At 40.1% G+C, this 24,721-nt stretch overlaps 1 protein-coding gene across 5 annotated transcripts in view; it reads left to right on the top strand.

Moving 5' to 3' along the window:
• The window catches only part of BTBD9 (BTB domain containing 9), a 482,019-nt gene that overhangs the window by 293,064 nt on the left and 164,234 nt on the right, over positions 1 to 24,721 (top strand). For all 5 annotated transcript variants that reach the window (XM_019029706.4, XM_063707576.1, XM_055390323.2 and 2 more), the window contains exon 7: positions 8,879 to 8,988. In XM_019029706.4, coding sequence (XP_018885251.2) covers positions 8,879 to 8,988 — 110 coding nt within the window. The remainder of the gene's footprint in view (positions 1 to 8,878; positions 8,989 to 24,721) is intronic.

Below are 24,721 nucleotides of genomic sequence, written 5' to 3'. Positions count from 1 at the left end.
TTTTAAGTTACAATTAATGGCATATGCCCACCCTAGTCTTAGGTTAAAAAAAGGAGAAACTTTCCTTGCCCTGACACTAAGTAGCAGGCATGTTACAGGTCATAGTCACCAAATGAGTTCTTATAGATTCATAGGGAAACTAACAAATTTAATTTTGTTCTGCTTTTTCTCTAGTTCACAATTCCATTAGACTCATTTGTCTACATTCGTGGAAATGCATAGCTTATTGGATAAACTGGAAAAGATAATGCAGACATTTTGAAGATAAAACTAGTGAAATTCTCTCCCCCACCCCCAGCATCTTGGGCTAGGGGAAGAGTAGTGAAAAAATGCAAATGTTGAACTTTTGGTAAATTAGTTCTGTTTCTTAAAGTATACTTCTTCTTGATTTCAGATGTTTTATTGAGTAATGAAATTGGTTAAAATTATTCCCCTATGGGAATTTGTTCACATTAGCACATAACAGAGACGGAGAAGGGGTTGGTTTGTTCATATTCGTTTTTCTCTTTCTCCCTTGCTCCTCTCTTTCTCTATCCTCCTCTCTTTTTTCCTCCCCCGTCTCTCTTCTTCCCCTCTCCCTTATTCATTTTTCATTTTATATACTCCACATCTCATTTTCTGTCTCTATAATCCCTTGAAAATTACAATCCGAAAAAAATGGAAAGAATAAAAAGAAAACTAAACCATGAAATAAGCAAGACATTGCTTGAAATTCAAATCAGTTCCTCTTTCCAGATGCTAAGAAGCCTATTTAATTAGATTTTTGCCTGTATCCTGCTAAATAGCTATAATAGGTGTACTATGTCTACACCTCAGACTCATTTACATTATAGCCATGTTCTTAGACAGAGCTAGTTGTACTTTCCCATTTGAATCTTCTTTTATTCCAGAAGGTAGAAGTTTTATGTCTGTTTATCCTTCTAATTTAGCAACTTTGTCTATAAAGTTCAGTGCTAAATAGATCACCTATCAATCATTGGATAATTATTTGATTTTTTAATTTATTGTTTATTTCAACTTTAAATGTAAAATCTGTGAGGGAGGGATTTTATCTGTATTATTCAGTCCCATATCCCAGCACCCAGTAGCAATAGCTACCACATAATAAGTGCTCAGTTAATATTTGTTGGATGAATCAGTGATCATGAGTTGGGAAGAGCGGGTAGGAAGAGAATTAATTCTCCTTTAGCTATGTTTGTTTTATTTTGGTCTTTGAAGCAAGAGTAGTTCCTCGGAGGACTTTTAATATTCATGTTGCTAAATTCATTGTTTCAAGATTAAGCTACCATACGTGAATAGGTAATAAGCTCTTATGTCCTTCTCTCTACCACTACTACACATGTGGAGCCTGGGATTGAGAAAAATTAAGGAACTTACCCCATTTGTATTATCTAATGCATTATGAAGCTCTGACTAGAACCTAGGCCTTTCTTTTGATTCAGTTCTGTCAAGTCATATAGTTTGATATGTTTTCGTCTTGCTTTCCAAACTGTATTATAAACTTGTCCAGATCAAGGCTTATGTCTGATCAAGGCTTCTGGCCGATTCCTCATGGGGCTTAGCATTATTTAGTAGACTTTTTTCTCTTTTTCTTTTCAGACAGAGTTTCACTTTGTCACCCAGGCTGGAGTGCAGTAGTATGATCATGGCTCACTACAGCCTCAACCTCCTGGGCTTAATTGATCCTCCCACCTCAGTCTCCCAAGTAGCTGGAACTACAGGTGTGCACCACCATGCCTGGCTAGTTTCTAAATTTTTAGTAGAAACAGGGTTCCCCTCTGTTGCCCAGGCTGGTCTTGAACTCCTAGGCTCAAGTGATCCTCCCACCTTGGCCTCCTAAAGTGCTAGGATGACAGACATGAGCTACAGTGCCTGACCCCTAGTAGATTTTTATTAAATCTTGATACTAGCAGATTTACCCAGTATACCTTAAAGGCTATCGTATGGTTTATTTGCAGGCAAAAAAGTACATGAATTAAATACATTTTAGATCTTATGTCATTTTTATATGATTTATGTAAATATTATAATCATTTTTGTGATATTAATTCAAAATATAATTTCATACACTGAAGGCACATCAGACACATCATGGCAGGTTCTAGATTGTGCATATTTGGTGAACAGGAAAAGCTTACTGTTCAAAATTCACTTTTCCCCCAAATAAAAAACAATTACGGCTGGGGCGGTGGCTCATGCCTGTAATCCCAGCACTTTGGGAGGCCGAGGCGGGCAGATCACGAAGTCAGGAGATCGAGACCATACTGGCTAACATGGTGAAACTCCGTCTCTACTAAAAATCAAAAAATTAGCCGGGCGTGGTGGTGGGTGCCTGTAGTCCCAGCTACTCGGGAGGCTGAGGCAGGAAAATGGCGTGAACCCAGGAGGCAGAGCTTGCAGTGAGCTGAGATCACGCCACTGCACTGGCTACAGAGTGAGACTCTAACTCAAAAAAAAAAAAAAAGAAAGCAATTAAATATTTGTCTTTAGTATTGGAATGGCTTTGTGTATTAGTAATTATTTCTACCCATCTCATCCCTTCCATATAATTGATTCTATATGGTATGAGTTTTCTCTCAAAAACAAGACTTTCTGTTTTGTTTGCCCTTCAGGTTGAATAGTGGAGGTGCCAGGACATGATAGCTCCCTTTGCAGGGCAAATGGTCAGATAGCATCAGGCTGCTCTCTGAGACAGCAGCCTCTGCTTAGCTGTGTGTGTAGTGTTTAACCTTTCAATAATCCTTCCTCTCCCAAACAAGCAAATGCTGCTTGGCCCCTTTGCTGAAGTCAGTACAAGAGAATCTATAGCTCCACAGACCAGCCAGAGGGAAGGTTTTCTAAGAGTAACAAATCTTTTTTTGCAACATGCTTTTCTAGAAGCTTTTTGTCATTCTGGCAGTAAACTTGTTTTCCACTTGCTGCCTTAGCAACAAGACCTGAAGTCACACCCCCTCCAGTCAGTGGCTTGATTATAAGAGCACTAACATTATACACAGAACTAGAAGAAAATTTTACACTGGGGAAACCCACAGGCATTACCTGCTTCTTGGGTTAGAGAATTATTTGTGTATATTCTTAGTATCTCCTTAAAGGAAAAGGTCGAATAAGAATCTTGGAAATGGTGCATCTAAACCTTGGGTGATCTCAAATCTCTAGTGAATGCTGTAGCTTAAGTTCTTGTTAGGTGCCTGCCTCTGGCCACAACAAAGAACAGTGTTCTCCGCAGAGTCCTCTATGGTTACTGAAGGAAGAGCCAAAATGTTAAGATTCCCTTCTTTTGTACCAATCTCAGGCTAACTCTAGTTTTCAAGATTCTTTGTTTAACCTAAGAATATAAAGTTCAATTTGAGAATAAATATTTGTTTACCAAAGAATGGAATTCAGATGGATTTTAGCTTTAGTTAATCCCTTGAGAGCTCATTTAAATATTTCTTACCAAATTCAATTTTATGTTGTGATAAAATGTGCTCAGTACAGAAGTTAGGTGATCACATAACTAAGGCAAAGGTTAAGGATTAACTGTAACCACAGGTAGGCTTGTGCTCCACTAGAACTGAAGACTGCAGAATACCACGGGTTTAAAGTTGGAATGCAGAAGTTGCTGTTTTTCTATATTTTCTTTAGTATGTTAAAGATGTACTGTATGTGCCTTAGAAATTAAATCTAGTAGCATCCTCATAAGCAATGACGGAAAGCTAGATTAAGAAAAGTAACTCGTACCTTCCCAGAACAGGCAGAGAATGCTGTGAAATCTCCAAAGCAAAATTTCTTTAGGTCATAGTACTATGCTGTCTCTCTGTAAAGAAATGCATTTTTCTTAACAAATTCAAATTCCTAACTTCCAGGGCTTACAAAAATAGAACCACGTCACTGGGTATGGTTAGCTGGACCACGTGGCCCTGAGCAGTCTCCCTGGATTTCACATTCTCTGCCAAGAAGGGATCCTGGGTTGGAGGAAGGGAGAAGATACTTTAAACTTTAAACCCAAATATGGGCAAAAGATTGTTCCCTTGCTTCCTCATGCTTAGCTAAGACAGGTCAAGAACATTTTTTAAAGGCTAGAGGATGAAAGCGAGAAGCACCACAGAGCTAGGAAATCTACATTCTGAATGTCGCTTGCTTTCTATGGCCCATAGACCCCATACTGTGGTGTCCTAAGTGGAAGGACAAGCCCCTCCCTGTGTTCCTGAAGTCTTCTCCTTGGCCTGCCTCTCATAGATGCACCATTTTAACATCTAAAGTCAGTAATACAGTAATCCCCACCTTATCCTCAGGGGATAAATTTTAAGACCTTCAGTGGATGCCTGAAACTATGCATGGTACTGAACCTTATATATACTGTATGTTTTCCTATGCATGCATACCTATGGTAAAGTTTAATTTATAAATTAAGCACAGTGAGAGATTAACAACAATAACTATTAATAAAATAGAACAATTATAACAATATACTGTGAAAAGTCATGGGAATGCAGTCTCTCTCCCTCTCACTGTCTCCAAATATTATACTGTACCGCAGATAACTGAAACTACAGAAAGCAAAACCACAGATAAGGGGGGACTAACTACTGTACTCTCCAAGACAACCAGCATTCTCAAAGTCCTAACCAAGAAATTCTGCATCCTATAATCTACTCTTTGAATTTCTGTTTAATGGTATCCTACTCTGCCAAGCACTGCATTCAATATTTTCAATACTTGTCTCATTGAAATACCCTGTAAAGTTCATGTTATTGACCTCATTTTATAGAGGAGGAAACTAAGTTTTAAAAAAAAATTTAGGGGTCAGGTGTGGTGGCTCACACCTGTAATCACAGCACTTTGGAAGGCTGATGCAGGTGGATCGTTTCAGCCCAGAAGTTTGAGACCAATGTGGGCAACATCTCTACAAAAAAATTCGCTAGGCATGGTGGTGCATGCCTCTAGTCCCAGCTACTTGGGAGGCTGAGGTGGGAGAATCACTTAAGCCCAGAAGTCGAGGCTGCAGTGAGGCATGATCGTGCCACTGCACTTCAGCCTGGGCAACAGAATGAGACCCTGTCTCAAAAAATATATGTATATTTTATTTTTTTCCCTTAAGTGACACACTTAATTGATGGAGCTGGGCAACAAACCTGATTCTGTTGGATGCTAAAAGCCACATTGTGTCAAAACTCTGTAGTGCCTTTCAGTTTTAGAGTGCTGTCCTTGGAGGGTTTCAGTTTTATTTTATTAAAGAAGACAGAATCTCATTCACCTGTAATCTTATAGCTCCTAGAAAATTTCTGTATTGAAACATTGTGTACTCAACTATGTTCAGTATCCAGTCTTTGTCAGCTACTTGAAGACAGCTAACATAGGGAAGGGAGGGGAATATTGGAAACAGACTGTTACACTATGGCTCACGTGGACAGCGTTCATCCTCATCAGAAATGGCCAATCTGTTGCATATCTGCCTTCCTCTGCACCGTTTAAGTTTTAATTATCTTCCAACTGTCTGAGCTGCTGTTGAGGACCTCAGCAAGAACAAAGGATATCTGTTCTATTTTTCAGCAGTTCTCCTCTCTACACACTGATGAAGTCACTAGCTGCCACTGCCCTTATTATCTGGTTAAATCAGAGTCTGACTTGTGCTGAAAAGGCAAAGAAATAAATCTTAAACTTTACCTATATTCAGGATTTCTTGTGACAGAGAAAATGTGATACCTACTTCTCCTGTTTTGGTGTTATGACCGAGAACCAAGTTTTGTTTTGTTTTTCAGAAAAAGCAAAAAGAGAGAGGACTCTCCCATTCCTATGCCTTGGATTTTTCAATAACTTGGGTAGTAATAACTTCTTTTATCTTGGGATGCTCCACCGTGAGCCCCGTTAAGGAAATATGCTCATTGTCAAGGATGGTACCTGTGCTGCCTCCTCCCACTTTCAGCCATTGCTCATGGAGCAGGGCACTACTCCTGTGCTGGACAGGGCCTTTTTTGTTGTTGTGGTTTGTTTTGAGACAGAATCTCACTGTGTCACCCAGGCTGGAGCACAGTGGCGCGATCTCAGCTCACTGCAACCTCTGCCTCCCAGTTTCAAGCGATTCTCCTGCCTCAGCCACCCAAGTAGCTGGGATTACAGGCACGTGCCACCATGCCTGGCTAATTTTTATATTTTTAGTAGAGACGGGGTTTCACCGTGTTAGCCAGGATGGTCTTGAACTCCTGACCTCAAGTGATCCACCCACCCAGGCCTCCCAATGTGCTGGGATTACAGGGCCACCACGCCTGGCCCTGAATTCTTAATGTAGCGCTTCAGGCTGCTCCTACCAGTCATTGATGTTGGGCCATTAATTGAAGCCTTTTGCCATTTCTAGGCTAGATCTTTATATGGGGAAAGTCCAGGATATTTACAACTTTTTGCTTGAGAAAAAGGAGCTTGGCTTCTTTCTTTTGATGTCACATTTTTTAAAATGTGTATTTGAGTAGGGACTTTATTCCATTTTTGCAAATTATGCTACAATTTTTTTCTAGAGACTTAGAAAGCATTGTAGAACTAGAATAATTAAACTTGTTATGAGCATTACATATAACAGGCTGATCAAAAGGTGTGATATATAACGGTGAATTGCTAATTTGACTTCAGGATTATGCAGCAGAGATAACATTATCTTCATTTACACAGAACTTTTTATCTGGAGGCATCTCTCAATGCTTTTCCCACCATATATATTATTTTGTCTGTGATCACAAATACTATCATAAGGGTATAAAATGTATTCCAGTATAACTTTTTATTCTCAGTTGCTTATAACTGCGGGGCAAAGGAGGGGAGGGTTGCACATTTTCTCGCATTCCTAATGTTTGCACTGGGTAAAATTTGGGAAATTAGTTATCTAAACTTGGAAAACCTGATTCCATATAGTGTTTTAAAAAGAAAGAACAGGAGGGAAGGAAGGTTATTGCATCCCTTAGGTCAGCCTGGAATATATTAACCTTAAGAACCGCCATTAAGAAAAGGCCCTGTTAGTCGCTTCCTGGCTCTTCTGTGCACAGTAGGAGGGCTGTCTCTCGTTTGGTAGAGACTTGAGCTAGAGAATAGCAAAATGATCTGATCAAATTCCACTAAACCACATTCCCTCTATTCCCTCCAAGGTTGCAGACAGCAGCACTCAGGCTGACACAGCCATATGTAGTTGAAAATGCTATGCTGGTTGAGTTCCTGTGGGTTTAAGGAAATGGACAAAATTAGATTCAGGCCAAGGTGCCAGAATTAATACACCCCTTCCCTTCCAGAAAGCACCAGGGAGATTGTCACTGCCAAAGCGAAGGACAATATAATCTTTACTACCCAGACCGGTAAGAACTTATGTTGAATGAACCTACCCACCCACCCAAACCCGGTAAAATCAATACCTTCTGTCTGCCTTGAGGGCTCGAAGGAACAGATTAGGGCCAAATTCCTGCTTAACCAGTGGGCTCTGGTACATGTAGCAGTTGCCCTGATTCTCAACACGGGAAGAGTGGTGCCTCCTTGCAGTAGGTGTGAGCACACTGGACAGTCAGTTCAGGACATAGCATTAATATTGGTTATAAAGATGAGTGATCAGCTTATGTCAAGGAGCAGATGGCTAAATGAGGTGCACAGGGAATGCCGTGAGAGTTAAGCTTGAAGAATCAGGAGGGAAAATAGCCCATGATATAAAAACCCCAAATATAGTCTCCTTAATGTGAATTTTCTAAATCAGCATTTACATTATACAGTTAACTTGGACTGATGAGAAATGTAAGGAAATTACCAAATTAGTGAATAGCGATTAACTCAGAAGTAAAATTATATTGTCTAAATTGAAGGTTGTTTTACACAGCAGAGGGGAGGAGATTACTAAAACCTTGTCCAGTCTGTCATATCCTAATTGAAATCTGTTCATTTAATATACCCCATCCTTCAGAGTGCATAGTTCATAATCTGGGAGGCATTATCAGTTAATCTAGTTATTTTTCCTGGTTCTTACTTTGAATTCCAGTAAGACGGTGTGTGGCACATCCCTCATGGAATTGTGTGACACTCAGAAGAATGAGTTTGTTCATTAACCTGTGAACTGTCAGGTCCCTTTGGAGAGTGAAGAGAGCAAGTTACTCCAAGGTTAATGCTTGTTTATCAGAGATGAAGTCTCCAGGGAGTTAAAGAGGATGAACAGGCCAAGATGCTCAAGGGCTGTCCAGTGAAACTCTGCACTGTGTGCAGGTGCCAGATTCACGTGGCCAGGAGGGAGGCTGCAGAGCAGGCTGGGCCATCTCTGCAGATCTCTTCCTGTGGTCAGGAGACTTCCCAGCAGTCAAGTGGGGGGCTGGCGTAAGTATATAAGGTTAACTTCCTAACAGATTTAGGAGCAGTATTAAAATAAAAGAAACTGTGAGTAGTTTTCAGTAGTTTCTGGATTTTTTCTTTTAAACAAGAAAGCAGTGTTGATTTCATGTGTTCATCTCCAGTGGATGAAATCTTCCATTGAGCTGGAAAGCATTTGCTTGTGCACATGTGCTCCAGCACATTCCTAACCACAAGGCAAGAGCAGAAGCTATTTGTTATTCTCCGGTATAAATGTCTTATGGTCATGTACCTGACTGACATTCAAGGGTTGAACTGAACAGTACCTGGTTTGGTTTTCTGGGTAAATCAAATCTAAGTTCTACTTAATTCTCTGCAAAATGACATGTCCCTTATTTTGCTATAATTCTTCTAGGTTCAATTGGAGCTACCCATAAGGAGCAGATATAGGGTCTGAAGTCAAGCTCAGAGTCTCTTTTGGTCTATATCCTGGTGCACTATATGTTTAAGTGACGTGTCTTACTCTGTTATCCTTGGATTGGTTGTGGTGGGAGCTCATTTTCAACACATTTTCTTTTCTTTTTACCGTCAGGTATATTCGAATTGTTGGGACTCACAACACAGTGAACAAGATTTTTCACATTGTGGCTTTTGAATGTATGTTTACAAACAAAACCTTCACTCTTGAGAAGGGGCTGATAGGTAAGTGTTACCATTACATTTTTGTATATATATTTGGATATTTTATCTTCAAATACTTTGTTACTCTCTTAACTTATCTTAATCAGTTCTAAGGACTCTGGTTGATTTAAATGCCTTATTGCTAGGTGACATAGGGAATGGCTTACATTTTTTAGAAGTATTCAATATAGTAATTCCAATGAACTTAAAAGAATGAATGTAAATGTTGTACTAGTGCTAAAGAATTGAAAATATCTTAGTAATTCATTCAGATTTGCTATGTAGGGAATGTTTGTGATAGTCAGGTGAAGCCCCTCACACCAAGGGATTTAATGATAGGTGAGTTTGAAGAGAAGTCTGTATGATATTGATTGGATGTTCAGACTTTCCATGGCTGTGCAGGTATTTTGGCCTTTGATTAGATATGAGTGGTATGCTTAGCTGTGGAGGTATCTTCTTTTCATGGATATATGAATTCATATTTGCCCTAAGTAGCCTCAAGAAAGTTCAACTCACGAAAGTGCCTCCATATAATTTAAATAAGACCAAAGTGACTGAATTGTCACTTTTGAATTGTCATTGCAAAAGTCAAGTTATTGGGTGGGAAATACTGCCTGACTCATATTTGGAAAGAGGATTTTAAATTTTAGTGTAATTGTTTGCTTGGTTGTTTTCTGTCTTGTTTTTGTTTTTATTTTCAGTAATGGGTAGTCTGGGCGTTGTGCACAGTCCATCCCAGGTCTTGACATTCTAGATACCATGAGTGGCTTTGCCCATCCAGACTGTTTATTCTGCTTTTTTTTCCCCCATGCCCATAGGTTTTCACTGACCTGCTGCAAAGATCATGCTTAGATCAATTAGCTCCTTGATTCTGTCCCTTTATTGCAGTTTGCTTTGAGAAGGGACTTCATATGTTCCAGTGCGGGGATAAGATGACCCTGCCTTGTGGTCTAAAATAGAATTCTGTACCTTTACAAAGGGACTCATGTCTCCTCTCTTTCCCAAGTTTTGTTCATGTTGGCACACATGTCCATACTGACCTAAAAGTGTGGGAATAACTATAATGGGAAAGATGAGTGTAACTTGCAAATGTTTATTAACTCTTTGAATGGTCATAGCCTAAATTTTCCTAACACCTGCTGTGTCTAAAACCTGATCCTTTACTTATAGAGATTTGGGAGAATAATATTAATAAAGTAGCAGGAGTGGAAAATTTTCCAATATAGAGGGTGTTTAGAGCTCAACTGAAATAGCTGCCTTGGTTTTAATTTTGTTATGAACATAATTTTAACATTAAATATAAATATTAATAATTTGTGTGACTTTTAAGTAATTTGAAAGTTATCAAGTTTGAAGCATTACCTGATATTATTGTTTTTTAATTCTATAAGCTGTACAGAATTGTGGTGATGGAGGGTTGTGGGGAGGGCATTCTTTTTCACCTGTTGTCCAGGCTCTTCCATAGACTGTAGGCCTCACTGTATATCTGACTGTGTAGTTAGGAGAGCCCTCAGTGAGAAGGATCTTAGAAACCAGGACCCTTCTTATTTACAAGATGTGTAGCATTTGGCTACTCATTTCAGCTCAGTGCACTGCATTTTGAACATGCTGCATGGAAGGTACCATCTACATCAATCAGCCCCCTCTTAGGAAGAACAGGTTTGTGGACACTGTAATTATGAAAGAAACAAGCCTATCTGGCATGAAACTCAGGATTAGTTGTAATGAGGGGTGCTGTTGTTGGTATGCATGTTTTGTCCAAATTGAACTAGTCAGCATCATCAGAAGCTGTAACAGTCTCAGATATGTTGGTGATGAAAGAAAATTACAGAGAAACAAGAAGTGTTTTTGGTGTCTGGTTAAACGCTCTTCAAGCACTCTTCCATGATGCTCACAAGTATGACTGCAAAGAGCACTGTAATCATCTGCCTGTTGTTGTCCCTCAGCCAAGTGGGAGCAGTGGTGCAGGTAGGCAGATATGTACATGTGCTTGCCAGAAGATTGCCTGCAGTGGAACCCCCTCTGACCCTCCTTGGACCATCCTCACAGCTCAGAGCCGCTCATCCTCGGCAGTGGTGTGGGTGGTGAGGAAGTTCAGGGGGATTTCGTTATCCTCTGTCTGACATTGCAGCTCTGCTTACCTTACAGAGGTGTTTAAAACAGTAATCTCCAGCTTTCCATGTTGATAATCTCAGGTGCATTTTAGCAGCACACAGGCCTTGGCCAGTCACCCTACTGGTCCTCGACAGGTCCTCTACGGGGGTACAGGTATGTCAAAATCACATGGGTTATTTTTAAATTGCAGATGCTTGCTTCTTACACTTTCTTATATCCTGTGAAATATGCACTCCCCTCCTGAGAATCACTGATATGAACTCCGTGATTTCTTGGGGGAAAAAAAGTAAAACTAAGATAATGTCATCATAAGTAATTAGAGTATCAAATCCTTTTTTTTTTTGAGACAGAGTCTTGCTCTGTTGTCCAGGCTGGAGTGCAGTGGCACAATCTTGCCTCACTGCAACCTCCACCTCCTGGGTTCAAGCAATTCTCCCGTCTCAGCCTCCAAAGTAGCTGGGACTACAGGTGTGGGCCACAACGCCTGGCTAATTTTTGTATTTTTAGTTGAGACAGGGTTTCGCCATGTTGGTCAGGCTGGTCTCGAACTCCTGACCTCAGGTGATCCACCTGCCCCAGCCTCCCAAACTGTTGGGATTACAGTCGTGAGCCACCATGCCCGGCCCTCAAATCCTACCTTTATGTTTCTAGATTCAGAACATTTTTCTTTCATAGTTCCTGGTCTTCTTTTCATAGTGCAGGCTCCTTTAGTTATTCTTCTCTAGGCCTTAAAAATCACTTTTATAATATTTATCATTTTAAAAAGTCAGATTCTAATGTTGTTATTTAAAATATATAATGATGACAGGAAATAACATAAGTAAAATTAAGCACACCCACTATATGAGATTTTAGTCTTCTTTTCCCACCAAAGCGGTTCTTGCCCATTTTTATGACTGTGTATCATGCCTCATGCAGCTTCACTTGCACAGACCCATGGGAGGCTTTGTAGTCCTCGGGTTCATACAGCCACGAGAAGAGGCCCTAGCTCAACCACATTGCCCAGAGCTGGGCCTTTCTTCCACCTTTGCTGCTGCCACTACAGCCTCTTCTCATTTGGTGGCTGCATCTGGATCTTGCTAGAATGTATTCTTTCCTGGGAGAGTCAGCCTGTGATGACTGTCTCCTCTGTGTTAGGAGGCATTTGTAAGAAACCCTAACCTGTCTTACCAGTGAGACATGGAAGAAGTAATTAGAAGAGATGCGACTGCTATTTCATAAATGTTCAACCTCCCAAAGAATGTATTTACTTTGCCTTAGCACTCCACTTTGGTGATACTTGCATAGTATTTGCCAAGTTCTTCTGCTTTTTGTAATGATTTCCAAATCTTCCTTTTAATCTTGTGTTTAAATTCACTTTTTAATGCCCTACTAGTTATCCAAGTAGAGAGAATAGTACCTATCACCCAGCTTTAAAGAATTATCAATTCACAGCTAACCTAGTTTTATCTGTGTGTGATCTACTTTGTCCCTATCAGATTATTTTGAAATTAATCTCGGACATTTTATCATTTCACCTATAAATACTTTATTATACACATCTAAAAGTAAGGCCTCCTTATTGTAGCCATAAACACAATACCATCATACTACCCTAAAACTGAACAGTAATTCCTTAAGAGCATTAAATATGCAGTCAGTGTTCCAATTTCCCTAATTGTTTCAAAGTCTGGAGTGAGAATGTGTTTTTATAGGTTGAGTAAATCAGAACTCAGTTAAGGTCCATATTATGCAAATAGCTGTTGTGATTCTTTAATCTCTTTAAATCTATATGTTCTCTTCTATTTATCTGTCTATCTTTGTCTGTTTTTCTCTAATTATTTATTTGTTAAGAAACTAGGCTTTTCTCGTATAGAGTGTCTACCAGTCTGGATTTTGGCCATTGAATTTCTGTGGTAACATTTAGCATGTTTATCTGTTGCATTTCTTGTAACTTGGTAGTTAGATAGAGCCTTAATCAGATTCAACTATTATTTTTTGGTAATAATGCTCCATAGGTAGTGTTGTGTGTATCTATCCAGAAGCAGAGAAAACCTCTAGTTGTCTCTCTGTTTTGGATGTTCACGTCCATTGATGATTATTTCCTGGATTCATTATTTCGTAATTTTGGATTGCAAATGGTTATTTTCCAAATACATCATTCCTTCTTCATTTAGTCCCTAGAAAGAGAAAATTTTCCTCAACACTCGTTTAGTAACCCTGAGATACAGTTCGCTCAGGAAAAGAAGGATAAATGTTACATTCTTCACCAGTTTTCAAAATAAAGAGGTGGTTCCCTAGCATCCTTCAAGGGTGACAAAGGTTTTGTGGGATTTGTTAGGGGGAGGTAAGTACATAACATTTTGAGTTTGTGGGAATAAACACGATTGAAATCTTTTAATCACTTGCAGTTATTAGTAATGATATTCAAATCATTGTATCTTTAGTCTCTTCAAATTGGTTTTTGAGTCCTTTTGATAAGACTTTAGTAGTCCTTGATAGTTCCGTGCTTTCTGGCATAACAAGATGTACTAGGTTTATTTTGTACATTTCCTGCCCTTGATCTAGAATCAGCCATTCCTTCCTGAAGGCTTGGTACCGTATAGAGGAAAATGACATTTGGAAACCTCAGTGTAGATACTGTAGATGATCTTTGCTACTGTGTTTGCTGCTATTTCTAGACCTTCAGTAGACAGAACTAGGAAATACGTGCACATACACTTAATTATTTATATGACCTATATTTAGCAGATGAAATATATCATGAGTATATGCTGACACTTCTAATTCAAATTCAGTAATACAAGATTTTTGTTTAAGCTTTTGATCTTTCTTTCATCTCTTTTTCCTCATAGGTAAAATCTTGGTTATCAGTGATACAGTACAATGTTCATTTGCTCTATCCCCAATACATACATAACAGCTATGAACCATATGATTACTGAAATGAGTTTTAAGATTTTTGTTACTGATTTTTAGGTCCTTCTATCTCTAGAAATATACAGTAAAATGACTATGTTTTAAAGTCACTTGCAATGATTCTCTGTGTAGTTATGCCACTATTTCAGTATACAATTAGGTTCATCTGTTCCATTTTGCTTTCAATATTTAGGGATTGCCTTTAAAAAACTTTTGTTTCCTAACTATGTGAAATATTTACATTGTTCTAAAATCACATCTACAAAAGAGCTATATTCAGAGAAATGGAGCTTCTATTCCTGCCCTCTCTACCTCTGTAAATAATCTCTTTTTTTCCTCCTTTAGTTTGTTGTTGTTGTTATCCTTCCATTTAAAAGTGGGAAAATATATTTATTTCTGAATTTATATTTTGTATCCTCCCAATGTCTTTAAATAATTGGTAGCACACTATATACCATACATATTATATATTTTTTACCTTACCGTGCTTCTTTTTCTTTTATTTTCTTTTTCTTTTCTTTTTTTTTTGAGACAGGGTCTTGCTCTATTGCCCAGGCTGTTCTAGAACTCCTGGGCTCTAGGCATCCTCTTGAGTAGCAAAATAGGACTGTAGGCACATACCACCACACTTGGTTTCACCTTGCTTTTCTGTACAACACTTATTTTGGAGCTAGCTATAGAGAAAGATATTATTTGTTTCTTTTTATAGCTGCATGCTCCTCATTAGTATAGATATACCATCGTTTATTTAACTGATGTTAAATAAACAGTTTTCTATTGATGAACCATTTGGGTTGTTTTCAATCTTCCACTACTACAAATAGTGCTATTGCCTTGTGTATAAGTCTTTTCCTATTTTTGCCAATATATCTTTGGGATAGATTTCTAGAGAAGTGATTGTATGATCAAAGAGTAAATGCACATAGAATTTTCCATGATATTGCCAAATTCACTTTCATAGGGATTATAACATTTTTAAATTCTCCCTGGTATTGTATGATAAAGACTGTTTCCCCACAGCCTTGCCAGCGGAGCATGTTGTCAAACTTCTGGACTTTTGCCAGTTTGATAGGTGAGAAATGGTATCTCAGTGCAATTTTAACTGCATTTCTCTTATGAGAGAAATTGAGCATCTTTTCGTATGTTTAAGGGCCATTTGCATTCCCTTTTTTCTTTTTTAAATGGCTCTTCTCTTCTTATGAGTCTTCTAGATGAATAGAGCATATGCTTTTAGTAAGACTTGGGGGAGCAGTAAACACTTTACACTGAGATTAGAGTGTGGCATTCAGCATTACAGAAGTCTGGTTGTGCTTCCTAAGGTCTCCTGGTTCTCCTGGAAAATAGAAGTTCTCATATGTCCCTCTCATCCTTGTCCCTGGTTCTGCCTCTCTGCTTAAGAGATAATAACTAGGGCATAGAGCTCTAGCTTCAAAATTATGGTTTCTTTAACCCTTTCAAAGAATAGGAATAAGATTCTATTATCAGCTTTAGGCCGTTAAAGTGTTACTTTTGTGTCTTACCAGCATGGATCCAGGAAGACTGGTAACTTTTTGTTCTGTACAGTAGACCCCCTTATCTGTGGTTTTGCTTTCCGTGGTTTCATTTACCTGTAGTCAACCGTGGTCCAAAAATATTAAATGGAAAATCCCAGATATAAACAATTCATAAGTTTTAAACTGCATGCCATTCCTGGTAGCATGATGAAATCTTGTGCCATCCCACTCTGCTCCACCAGGGATGTGAATCATCTGTTTGTCCAGTGTATCCATGCCGTATATGCTAGCTGCCTGTTACTGTGTAGTGAAAATCGTAGTGTATATTGAGTTTGGTACTACATGAAGTTTCAGACATCCACTGGGCATCTTGGAACATACTCCCTGCAGATAAGGGGGGACTACTGGGATTGGATCTAGGGCAACCAAAATCAGCAGCATAAGCACAAGAACTCTGTTGCTGAAGCTGTCGGTGCACTTACTACTGCTGCCACCACTGGAACTGTGCTATCTGAACAGAAACACCGGAGTCCATATTCACCTGCTGCTACCTTCAGTACCACTGGAAACAAATAGACAAGAACATGTCTTTTTCCTTCCTCCTATATTTCAGTCTCCCACCAGTCTCTTCTGTTGGCAGAACAAAAAAACAGGCTGGTAAGGGGAGTCTGGGAAACCGTAGTTTTCAAAGGTTTAGCCTCTGAGATCCAGTGTAGGACAAGGGAAGGAATAGAGCTGAAAGCAAACAGATTCCTGGCACAAAGACCGGAAGACAGGCAGTGTAAAGGGGGCTCCTTCCAACAGGAAACTTACCATCTGATTCAAAGTAGCCGGACAGTCACATTGGCAAGGTATGGAAATGAGTGGAGTGGAGAACAACAGACAAAGGCATAAACAGGTGTGGAGAAAGGTTAAGTATTGATTTGGGCTGCAAAGGAACTGAACGTATCTCTTGCCTAGTAAGATAAGGCTTCATGAAGAATGGTATTTTGAGCTAGGCCTTGGAAAATTCAGTAAATATTAAGGAGCATTACAGAAGTGCTAATTTACATAGCAATAATACCGTTTCCCTCAGAGGAGCTGAAGATAGTAAATAGAAATAGGTTGTCTATGGTTACTACTGTCATTTAAAACTATTTTGAGATTGTAACAGTATGTTTAGAATGCTGTAAAATGTTTGGGAAAGTAAACAGAGTTGGAAATCTGGGCTGTTAAGGGTTTTTTGGCATCCAGTGACCTAGACATATAACACGACTTCTGTGCTTCACAACTGTGTTTAGTAAAGTGAATGTCCTCTGGAGCAGAAACAGAGATTTTGGTGTGAGGAAGTTCAGTAGCAGATGAAGGTGTTAGAATGTGGCAAAGAAGCAAACTTCCTGGCTTGGCAGAGGGGCCTTAAAGGCCTTAATGCAGATAGTTTCCTGCAATGGCACTAGTAAGTCTGAACTAGTCTAGACCAGGAGGCTGTGCTTTTCCAAGTCCTATTTCTCTAACCAGATATTAAGGCTGGTTCTGCTTGTCAGTAAAGCTTAACTTCTTTAGCTACTGTAAATTTCTTGGCATTAAGCAGACATTTATTAAGAGGCTGCTGAGTGTATCTTAGACACAGGGGAGAGAAAGACACATGGGTGTAGTTTCTGCCTTGAAGGATCTTAAGAGCTAATAGAGAAGAAAGACACTTAAACAGAAGGTGACAACTCAGTAAAATAAGTCATGTATCGGGAAGTTTCAGCAGATGCTGTAGGAGCGCTGAACAGGGGGCACTAACCAGAGCTGGGGTACTGGTATCAGGAAGACCTCCTAGTGGAGGGTATAAATTGGGTCAGAGATATGGTTTGGCGGTGTCCCCACCCAAATCTCATCTTGAATTGTAGTTCCCATAATCCCACATGTTGTGGGAGGGACCCGGTGGGAGGTAATTGAATCATGGGGGCAGTTACCCCCATGCTGTTCTTGTGATAGTGGGTGAGTTCTCACAAGAGCTAATGGTTTTATAAGGGGACTTTCCCCCTTTTTTCGGCACTTCTCTCTCCTTCTGCCATGTGAAGAAGGTGCCTTTCTTCTCCTTCCCCTTCTGCCATGGTTATAAGTTTCCCGAGGCCTTCCCAGCCATGCAGAACTATGAGTCAATTAAACCTCTTTTCTTTACTAAGTTACTCAGTCTCGGGTATTTCTTCATAGCAGCATGAGAATGGAATAATACAGTCAGTCCTTAAGGAAGGGAAGAGTGGGGAAGCTCAGGAGAGAATCACACAAAATGGTCAGTGTGTGCAAAAGCTTATTTCCGACCCATTCCACAGGCAGAGCCCCTTCTAGTGGGCCACCTTGCACCTGAAGGAGGAATTGGAGTAGAAGTTACAGTGAGCTGTAGCCTTTCACTTTTCCCTTCTAGGGTTCTCAGCTTAGTATGTGGTCAGTGTGTATATGTGTGTATTAGTCCATTTTCACACTGCTATAGAGAACTACCTGGAGGCCGGGTGCGGTGGCTCACACCTGTAATCACAGCGGTTTGGGAGGCTGAGGTTTGGTGGATCACCTGAGGTCAGTAGTTTGAGACCAGCGTGGCCAACATGGTGAAAACCTATCTCTACAAAAAAATGCAAAAATTAGCCAGGCGTGGTGGCGGGCACCTGTAATCCCAGCTACTGGGAAGGCTAAGGCAGGAGAATCGCTTGATTCCGGAAAGCAAAGTTTGTGCTGAGCCAAGATTGCGCCACTGTACTCCAGCCTGGGCAACAGAGTGAGACTCCATCTCAAAAAAATAAATAAGTAAATTAGCTGGGCATGGTGGCGCACGCCTGTAGTCTCAGCTACTCGGGAGGCTGAGGCAGGAGAATCGCTTGAACCTGAGAGGCAGAGGTTGCAGTGAGTCGAGATCATGCTGCTGCACTCCAGCCTTGGCAACAGAACAAGACTCCCTCTCAAAAAAACTAAAAAAAAAAAAGAACTACCTGGAGGCCGGGCACAGTGGCTCACGCCTGTAATCTCAGCAGTTTGGGAAGCTAAAGCAGGCGGATTGCTTGAGGCCAGGAGTTCAAGACCAGCCTGGCCAACATGGCAAAACCCTGTCTCTACTAAAAATACAAAAATTAACCAGGTTTGGTGGTGGACGCCTGTAGCTCCAGCTACTCAGGAGGCTGAGCCGTGAGAATCCTTTGAACCCAGGAGGCGGAGGTTGCAGTGAGCTCAGATTGCACTACTGCGCTCCAGTCTGGCCAACAGAGTGAGACTCTGTCTCAAAAAAAAATAAAATAAAATAAAATTAAAATAAAATAAAAGAACTACTTGGGACTAGATAATTTATAAAGAAAAAAGGTTTAATTGATTCACAGTTGTGCATGGCTGGGGAGAGGCCTCAGGAAACTTACATTCATGGCAGAAGGCAAAGGAGAAACAAGGCACACCTTACATGGCAGCAGGAGAGAGAGGGAGAGAGCAAGGAAGTGCCACACTTTTAAACCATCAGATATCAGGAGAACTCACTCACTATAATGAGAACAGCATGGGGAAATTCCACCCTCATGATCCAGTCACCTCCCACCAGGTCCCTCCCTCAACACATGGGGATTACAATTCAAGATAAGATTTGGGTAGGGACACAAAGCCAAACCATATCAATATGTATGTTATTATGCTTTCCATTTTTTTTAAGAATAAAGATTGCCTGGAAAAAAATTTTTACTGCTCTTGTTTTATAGGATTTACTTTATTTTACAGGATTGAATTTTTGGGCTCTACTTATGTATTCCCTTATTATCATAAGGATAGATAGATATAGTAGTATGGATGTGTGTGTCAAGGTAAATGTAAATGTGTACAGCTTGTTTTTGTTTTGTTTTGTTTTGTTTTGTTTTATTTATTTTATTTTTGAGATGGAGTCTCGCTCTGTCACCCAGGGTGGAGTGCAGTGGTGCAACCACTACAACCTCTGCTCACTACAACCTCCACCTCCTGGGTTCAAGTGATTCTCTTGCCTCAGCCTCCCGAGTAGCTGAGATTACAGGTGTGCACCACCACGCCTGGCTAATTTTTGTATTTTTAGTAGAGATGGTTTCACCATGTTGGCCAGGCCTGTCTCGAACTTCTGACCACAAGTGATCCTCCCACCTTGGCCTCCCAAAGTGCTGGGATTACAGGCATGAGCCACCACGCCCAGCTGTTAAATATAAGTTCTAGTTTCAGATAATCTCTGTGTTCACACATATGACCATATGCTTTTAGAAGCAGCCAGGACATATCTTGAATGCATTGTTGTTTAGAAATGTCTTCCTCCAGATACCCTAACTCATCTCTCTCAAATTTGAAGTTCAACACATCCCTAGAGCAGGGGGCACAGTGCTGCCAGTCTCTTTGTTAAAGCATAGCAAAAGTGACCTTTACTCCAGTTCCCAATAAGTTCCTCATCTGCATCTGAGACCCCTCAGCCTGGACTTCACTGTCACATCACTATCAGCATTTTGGTCACAACTATTTAACAAGTCTAAGAACTTCTAAGCCTTCCCCCATCTTCCTGTCTTCTTCTGAGCCCTCCAAGCTGTTCCAGTTCTCACCATTACCCAGTTCCAAAGTTGCTTCCACATTTTCAGGTATCATTGTAGCAATGGCACACTTCTCTGGTACACGTTTTCTGTGTTAGTCCACTTTCACACTGCTATAAAGACATAACTGAGACTAGGTAATTTATAAAGAAAAGAGGTTTAATTGGCTCATGGTTTTGTGGGCTGTACGGGCTTCTGCTTCTGCAGAGGCTTCACGAAACTTACAGTCATGGCAAAAGGCGAAGGGAAAACAGGCACTTATTTACATGGCCAGCAGGAGAGAGAGAGAAAGAGTGAAGGAAGAGGTGCTACACACTTTCAAACAACCAGATCTTGTGAGAACTGTATCATGAAAACAGCAAAGGGGAGGTCTGCCCCCATGATTCAGTCACCTCCCACCAGGCCCCGCCTTCAACACTGGGAGTTATGATTTGACATGAGATTTGGGTGGGGAAACAGATTGAAACCATATCATACATGTATCTAAGTTTTTACCAGAAGAGTGGAAATACTGCACAAAACTAACTTAACTGTTTTTATTTCACTTCGTAATACTTGCACATTTTACTGATACTCTCTACCTTTGGCTTTTTGATGAATAAGAAAAGACTTAAGGGAAGGGACCTATGGGTGGCCCTATCTTGCCCTTTCTTTTTACATCATCATTATTTTCAGCATGTGTATTTGGCTAATACAGGGTAATAACAAAAGTGAAAAAGGATATGATAGAAGCAGGAACATCTTTACATGGCCAGCATCTGCATCTGAGATTGGTCATTGGTGCTTCTTGGAATGCCTTTGCCTTCTTTCTACTCCATCACTAGCCATATTACCAAGAGCCATCCACCCCTGACCTACCTCATGCCATTAGAGATGGGATAACGGTCTGGAACAATGGTGGGAGGCAGTAGGATGATGTGCACTCACAAATTCTGTTGCTGTGAAGTGAGCATGACAAGGAGATCTGCTGGAGTTTTTAAATTGTTTCTCCCACAAACAACAAATGCCTACCTTGGAATAAAGTTACTAAATCCACAGGCTTTAATGTAAAGAAACTATAAATTTTTAAAGAGCACTGAACGATGGAAAGAAATATTCCTGGATAGGAAAATTTAATATTGCAAAGATGTTGGTTCTTCCCATTTTAATGTATAAATTTAATACAGTACTGCTACTCAAAATCCCAGTTATGTGTGTGTTTTTTTAATATTTTGCTCAGTTATTTAAAAATATTTTCCAAGAGAATAAATAAGTAGAAATATCTTTTCCTTCTCCCCATCCCCTCAAAAAAGCCTGAAAAAAATAAAAAATAAAAAATGAATGAGGGGTCTATTCCCAGCAGGTGTTAAAATTAGTGCTGCATAGTAATGTGGCATTAATGCAAGAACAAACTGGTAGATAAATAAAGCAATCATCCAAACTCTGAATTAGATCCCAGTATGTGTAAGAATGTAATGTGAGATAAAGGTGACATCTCACATCAGTTAAGAACCGAAGGATAACACAGCAAATGATGAGACAGTTAACAATTGCAAACAGTTACATGAAATTTTTTCCTCATGCTAGATACAAAAGCATTTTCTTGTTAAAGAGGTAGATTTTACAATGTGACTCCAAAAGAGCTGTAGGAAACTGTATTAATACGTATTTATCTTATCTCAAGGTGAGGAACAACTTCCTCAGCACAAAAGCAAAGGCAGAAACCATAAACAGAATTCAAAGGTGTTTGACAAACTGGGAAAAAATAATTGCAACATACATGACAAAATAAGTACAAAAAAAAGATGATTCCCTTACAGAAAATGTATATAAACAGCAGTTATTTAAAAAGAAAGAAAGACGTAATAGTCCATAAACTTGAAAGCGTTTTGCCTCGCTAATAATTAAGTGCTTATCGAAACAAAATACCATTTTTTGGCTTGTTTAATTGGCAAATATTTTTCATTAAAAATGTTTTATATATATATAAATAAGACAAAGTCATGTCTCATCAAAAATCAAACAATACAGAAGTACATAAGTAAAATATTTCTTTTTTTGCTTTTTTTTGCAAGAGAGGGTCTCTGTCACCCAGGCTAGAGTGCAGTGATGCAATCACAGCTCACTGCAGCCTTGACCTCCTGGGCTCAAATGATCCTCCTGCCTCAGCCTCCCAAGTAGCTGGGACCACAGGCATGCACCACCCACCTAGGTATTTTTGTTATTGTTGTTGAGACAGGGGTCCCATTATGTTTGCTCAGACTGGTCTTGAACTCCTACACTCAAGCCATCCTCCCAACTTGACCTCCCAAAGTGCTGGGATTCCAGGTGTGAGCCACTGCACCTGGCCAAAATAAAATGTTTTTGTGTTTCAACTTGCATTAGCCTAGTTATTACTAAAACTGAGTATTTTTAAATACTTCTTGGCCCCCCCTCTTTTTTTCTTTTTGAGAGGGAGTCTGTCTCTGTTGCCCAGGCTGGAGTGCAGTGGCGTGATCTCAGCTCACTGCAACTTCCACTCCTGGGTTCAAGTGATTCTTATGCCTCAGCCTCCTGAGTAGCTGGGCTTACAGGCATGCGCCACCACTCCCAGCTAATTTTTGTAATTTTAATAGAGATAGGGTTTCATCATGTTGGCCAGGCTGTCTCAAACACCTGGCCTCAAGCAATCCTCCTACCTCGGTCTCCCGAAGTGCTGGGATTACAGGTATAAGCCACCACGCCTGGCCTGTTGCTTCTTTCTTATTATTAATTTGTGGATTATGGATATTTATTCCTTGTCTTTTATATACATTGCAAATATCTTCTCTTACCCTGTTAGTTACCTTTTAACTTTGTGTATGTTGCCTTTTTGCATAGATATTTTTAATTTTGAGTTATTCCTATCAGTCATTTTTTTTTGTCATCTGATTTTGTGATTTGCTTAGAAACTCCCTCCCCAGTTCAAAATATAAAAACATGTTCTTCTGCAGTAGTTGTCAGTGATTTGTTGTTTTTTTATTTTTGTTGGGGTGTGTGTAAGCATTTAGCTCTTTACTCCATTTAACATTTCTTTTGCGTTTGGTCTGAGGTAGGGGTTTAACTTTTATTTCTAAAATTTGTGGCCAATTGTCTTGAAATTCTTTCTTGCTTATTTTATTCTTTGTTTCATTGACTTAAAATAGATATATCATAGATTTGTATATCTACTCTAGCTTCTGCATCGTATCATTTAAATCACAGCATCTTCGTCATCTATTTTGTTCTCTAGTGCTGCAAATCTACACTCATAGTTATTCTAAGTTTTCTAGGCTATTCTTTCCAATTTTCTTTTCCAATGAACTTGAAAATCGGCTTGTCAAGTTTCATTAAAAAAAATTTTTTTTAGAGATGGCGTCTCTAATAATTTGACGGTATTTTATTTTTTGAGACGAGGTCTTGCTATGTTGCCCAGGCTGTCCTCAAACTCCTGGGCTTAAGTGATACTCTCACCTCAGCCTCCCAAGTAGCTGGGACTATAGGTGCACACTACTGTGCCTGGCTCAAGTTTCATTTTTAAAATCCTGTTGGCAAAGGTAGTTTAAATGAAAATACTGACCAGGCGCAGTGGCTCACACCTGTAATCACAGCACTTTGGGAGGCCAATATGGGTGGATCACCTGAGGTCAGGAGTTCGAGACCATCCTGGCCAACATGGCAAAACTCCATCTCTACTAAAAATGCAAAAATTAGCCAGGTGTGGTGGCACGCCTGTAATGCCAGCTATTCAGGAGGCTGAGGCAGGAGAATTGCTTGAACCCGGGAGGCGCAGGTTGCAGTGAGCCAATATCACGCCACTGCACTCCAGCCTGGGTGACAGAGCCAAACTCTGTCTCAAAAAAAACAAAAAAAAAAAGAAAAGAAAAAAAGGAAACATGTACCATCCACGTCTTGGCAGTATATGAGACTGCCTATTTCCCACCAGTCTCAGTAATACTAAGTATCTTCTTTTTTTTGAGATGGAGTTTTGCTCTTGTTGCCCAGGCTGGAGTGCGATAGCGCTATCTCAGCTCACTGCAACCTCAGCCTCCCAGGTTTAAGCAATTCTCCCGCTTCAGCCTCCCAAGTAACTGGGATTACAGGCGCCCGCCATCACGCCCCGCTAGTTTTTTGTATTTTTAGTAGAGGAAGTTTTGCCTGTTGGCCAGGCTGTTCTCGAACTCCTGACCTCAAGTGATCCGCCTGCCTCAGCTTCCCAAAGTGTTAAGATTACATGTGTGAGCCACTGCGCCCAGCCAGTACATGTTTTATAGAAGACAACTTGGCAATATCTATTAAGAGTCTTTAGGCAGGGCGCCGTGGCTCAGCCCTGTAATCCCAGCACTTTGGGAGGCCAAATCGGGCAGATCACTTGAGGTCAGGAGTTTGAGACCGGCCTGGCCAACATGGCAAAATTCCGCCTCTACCAAAAATACAAAAATTAGCTGGGTGTGGTGGCACGCCCCTGTAATCCCAGCTACTCCGGAGGCTTAGGTGGGAGAGTCTTTTGAAACCAGGAGGCGGAGGTTGCGGTGAGCCGAGATCATGCAGCTGCACTCCAGCCTGGGTGACAGAGCCAGATTCTGTCTCAAAAAAAAAAAAAAAAAAAAAAAAAGGAAAAAAAAGTCTTTAAAATACTCCTTTATCTACTACTTTGACCTTTAATAATTCATCCTAAAGGAATATTCAGGAACAGCATTTCTTCTACATAAATGTTCAGCACAGTGTTATTTA

This window comes from Gorilla gorilla, chromosome 5 (genome assembly GCF_029281585.2).
Source record: "Gorilla gorilla gorilla isolate KB3781 chromosome 5, NHGRI_mGorGor1-v2.1_pri, whole genome shotgun sequence".
NCBI classification, from domain to species: Eukaryota; Metazoa; Chordata; class Mammalia; order Primates; family Hominidae; genus Gorilla; species Gorilla gorilla.
The sequence above is the reverse complement of the archived record's forward strand: the minus strand, read 5'-3'. Positions and strand labels throughout refer to the sequence as shown.